The sequence below is a fragment of the Anastrepha obliqua genome, chromosome 4 (assembly GCF_027943255.1).
Source record: "Anastrepha obliqua isolate idAnaObli1 chromosome 4, idAnaObli1_1.0, whole genome shotgun sequence".
NCBI classification, from domain to species: Eukaryota; Metazoa; Arthropoda; class Insecta; order Diptera; family Tephritidae; genus Anastrepha; species Anastrepha obliqua.
The window spans coordinates 114,523,195-114,527,513 of NC_072895.1; the positions used below are offsets into that span (position 1 = coordinate 114,523,195).

The following is a 4,319-nucleotide window of genomic DNA, read 5'->3' on the forward strand; positions in this document are numbered from 1 at the left end:
TATATGCCAAAACGTGGACCCGCCGTGTCTTTGCACCGAATTAAACCAAACTTACGCACATTGTTAAGGAGGTATTGAAGATGGTTTCCGTATAGTTTGGATACCTATTGGTAGATAGGGTCTCGAGATATAGGTCAAAACGTGGACCCGGGTAACCTTCGGATGTGTATGTACAATATGAGTATCAAATGGAAGCTGTTGGTGAATGCTTTAGTTCAGAGTATTTCCATCCGCTCCGTGACTAGGGTCTCGAGATAGAGACCAAAACGTGGACTCTAGAATGTGTTTGTACAATATGGATATCAAATGAAAGCTGTTGATAAGTGCTTTAATACGGGGTAATTTTCATACCTATTGATGACTAGGGTCTCGAAATATATGCCAAAACGTGGACCCGCCGTGTCTTTGCACCGAATTAAACCAAACTTACACACATTGTTAAGTAAGTATTGAAAATGGGATTCGTTAAGTTTGGTTGTAATTCGGAGCACTGGCAACGGGTACAGCGTTCTTTTGAACCAGCCATAATGTCACTTACTTTTTTAACGCTTGGGGCGGAACTGAACTGTCAAATTGACAGTGTGAGTTACAATGTGTCAATATTTCTTTCTGATTTGGATGCCATAAGGAAAAAACGTAAGTGCAACATGTAAAAATTGTTTGTGAATTTTTTTGGAGTGGATTTGGGAACAGTGAATAATTTCTTACGAAATTTGAGAATTTAATGTGAAATCCGAATGAAATTAATATATGTGTTCGTGGAAAAAAAATTTTTTTTCGTTTTTTTTTTTTGAAAAATATAAATGGATAATGGTTAAAAAAGCTCCAATGCTTAATAAAACATATAAATTGAAACGAAAAATTCATGGATGATCAGGAAAAAAGACGATTGTTTCTTAGTTATTCATATGCGTTGATTTGAAATTTAAAAACAATCTTCTTTTTTCCTGATTTTCAATTTATATTTTATATATACTCAAAAACAAATAGAAAAACAAAAAATATTGTTTATGCCAAAGCGCTTGAGTAAAGAATAAAGAAACAAATAATATGAAAATCATATATTTTCTGTTCTAAACCATATCTATTCTATTTTAGTGTGGGCCGGGTTTGCTAGTTTTAAATAATTTGAAGGAAAATCAGGGATAATATGGCCATCTACAGGCCCATTCCCTTACACAATTAATTGTTGGTTTTTTTCTCGAAAATCTGAAAAAGATTTCCTGAGGACGCCATATTGTTAATTTTGAAAAAATGGCATAAGATTGTCTATTAATAAAACTAATTTCTCTTGTCCGATTGATTTTTGATGAAGGGACTTGTTGGGAACCGCTCTAATGAATAGAACCCAGCACTTTGACTTTGCAATTTCTTTCGTTCTGTAGTCATTTACAGTCATTTACACTCAATGCATACTTATATTACATACATACACACATACCAATTAAGCGCTCTCATTTTAATCATTTTGCCTATTACTTATATTCGTTTCTAATTTACTGTAACATCTTGTACATACATTTTTGCTATATAAGGTCCTACTCAACTTATGTACATTACCATTAGAAAAAATACACTAGCGAAATAAAGTGAATTGGAAGTCAAGACAAATCAGCCTTCCGACTCTTAACATTGGTGACCCCGACGTGATCATACATTTGATACGTCGTACAAACAAAACAAAAACAAAAAAAAACCAAAAACTAATAAGCAAACGTTGGCGCTCATCTTAAGTACCGTGTGCTTAAGTACATTCACCTGCATAACCGTTGCATACACGGTCAGCTACCTTGGCCTACGGGACTTGCATTTACTTTTGCAGCTGTAAACTCACGCCATCCTACCGCTAACTTAGTACTGTATACGGCATACAGTTGGGAATTTTTGTAATCGCTATCAAAGGCACTGTGAAAATGTCAAGGAATGAAGACTCTCTATCCGCACGACCAGGATGGTTCCTGAAAAGGAAAAGTGAAGCTATTTTTAGGCAAATGGAATCCATACATCGTCTCGCAACAACCGAAGCCCTACGCTCACTGGATCATGTAGATCTCACGTTGAAATTGGAACTGGTAGACAACATAAGGAGTAATTTTGAGCTCACACAAAACCGCCTGGAAGAAGAAGATCCTGACGAATTAGATACTGATGCTCGACAGCAGTTCTTGAACATATTTATTTCAGTCAAAGGCGCCATCACTCGCGAGCTACAGTCCAACCGCTTAGATAGCCATTTACATTCAACCACGCGCAATTTTTCGCCTCAGGACTCGCAATCTGTGGTTGTTCTTAAGCAACCAAAATCTTGTTTACCGGAACTGAAGTTGCCAACGTTTAGAGGCAACTACTCAGATTGGCCACAATTTTTCTCCATGTTTCGCACCATAAGTGACCGAGAAGCTGAATTAACTAAAGTGGAAAAACTCCAACATCTCCGCTCATGCCTTGCAGATGCCGCGTTGGACACCATAAAGTCCTTAGAAATTCGCGAATCTAACTATGATAAAGCTCTTGAATTACTAAATAACCGATTTGATAACAAGCGTTTAATTTTTCAGGCACATATCCGTGAGTTGTTTGGACTAGAAAGTGTCGAAGGAAAGGTGGCAACAAATCTCCGGCAGTTAACGGATAAATTTTTGTCACATATTCGTGCATTACAGACTTTAGGCAGCATAGAACAATTGGCCGACAGCTTGCTGATACACATCGTTATGCAGAAACTTGACTCCGCTACTCAAAACATGTGGGAGGAAAAAGTGTCATCCAATGAGCTACCCACTTGGGAAGGCATGGCGTTGTTCCTAGAAAAAAGGTGTCAAACTCTGGAGAATGTTCCGTTTGTTACGCTCGGTAAGACTCCAACTAAGGTGAGCAAATATGTGAATCGCAACAAGTCTTTTGTGGTCTCGAAGCCTGCGCAAAGGTCATGTGTGTTTTGCAAGCACCGTGATCACCTCATTTATACTTGCCCGTCATTTGCGAAACTCTCCCCAAGCGAGCGCTGGAAAGAGGCAAAAAATGCTGAACTTTGCCTGAACTGTCTTAAGCTTGGACATCGAGTACAACAATGCAAATCCACTCACTGTTTTCGTTGTAAAGGTGCTCATCACACCCTTTTACATAAGGATATTCCAGAGCAACCCTTCCAAAATGCCTCATTGGCAGAAAAGTTTCCTCAACCAGGATCAGCAGCATCTTTGGTTTCCATGGCGCCTCCATGCATATCAAACGAGCACTCAAGCATTAAACTAAACGAATCCGTACTACTAGCTACCGCAACGGTGTTTGTAAAAAACAGTGTTGGATGTTTTATCCCCTGTCGTGCTATTTTAGACTCAGCTTCGCAACTAAATTTCGCTACGAGCAGGTTATCCAACCAACTACAGTTGAAGAAATCGAAGTTCCCAGTAGCAGTTTCGGGAATTGGAGAGTCAGATACAACAGTTGAGTACACAATCAATATTATTTTTAAATCTATTCACAGTGATTACACAAACACTATTACGGCGTCAATAATTCCCACCATTACTGAGCAGCAACCAACCACCACGTTCAGCATATCGCAATGGGTCATACCTAAGAACATAAAATTGGCCGATCCATCATTCAATACTTCTCGTAGGATTGACCTCTTAATTGGAGCCGGCATATTTTTTGACTTGTTGTGTGTCGGCCAAATACGTCTTAAGGAACCAACACACATTTTGCAAAAGACACGTCTCGGCTGGATCGTCTCTGGCGGTAAACAACGCTCCAACATCAGCTCTTCGTGCACGGTGTCATCCAAACTCGTCGAAAGCAACGAACCACATGGATCACTTGATCAAATGGTTCGCAGTTTTTGGGAAACAGAAAATTGTCTCGAAGGAACCACGAAGGTAACAAAAGAAGAACTAGATTGTGAAATACATTTCCAAACAAACCATTGCCGTCTGGGTACTGGCGAGTACTCAGTCCGCCTTCCTGTCAAACTGAGTCCAAATATGCTTGGTGACTCATATCAATACGCCGATTAATCTCTCTAGAACGACGTTTGCAGCGAAACGACAACGTAAGGTTACAGTATTCAGCGTTCATGCGAGAATATCTTGATTTAAAGCACATGACTCTTGTGGATGCTCTCCCCAATGTACCAACACATTATCTTCCTCATCACTGCGTTTTTAAAGAAGATAGCACAACAACGAAATTACGGGTAGTATTCGATGGTTCAGCTTCTACAACAAGTAACTACTCTCTGAATGAAATTCTTATGGCAGGTCCAACAATTCAACCAAAACTTGCAGAAACTTTAATACGTTTTAGGTCAAGGCCCA

General features: G+C 39.2%; 1 protein-coding gene across 1 annotated transcript; it reads left to right on the plus strand.

Moving 5' to 3' along the window:
• The first annotated feature begins 1,991 nt into the window (after positions 1 to 1,991).
• On the plus strand, positions 1,992 to 4,019 carry LOC129244370 (uncharacterized). Its single transcript, XM_054881990.1, has one exon. The coding sequence runs from the start codon at positions 1,992 to 1,994 to the stop codon at positions 4,017 to 4,019; it is 2,028 nt and encodes a 675-aa protein (XP_054737965.1).
• The last annotated feature ends 300 nt before the right edge of the window (positions 4,020 to 4,319 follow it).

Bases quoted from the DNA above. Each gene is read 5' to 3' on its own strand.
- LOC129244370 (XM_054881990.1), top strand. From the start codon at position 1,992: ATGGAATCCATACATCGTCTCGCAACAACCGAAGCCCTACGCTCACTG.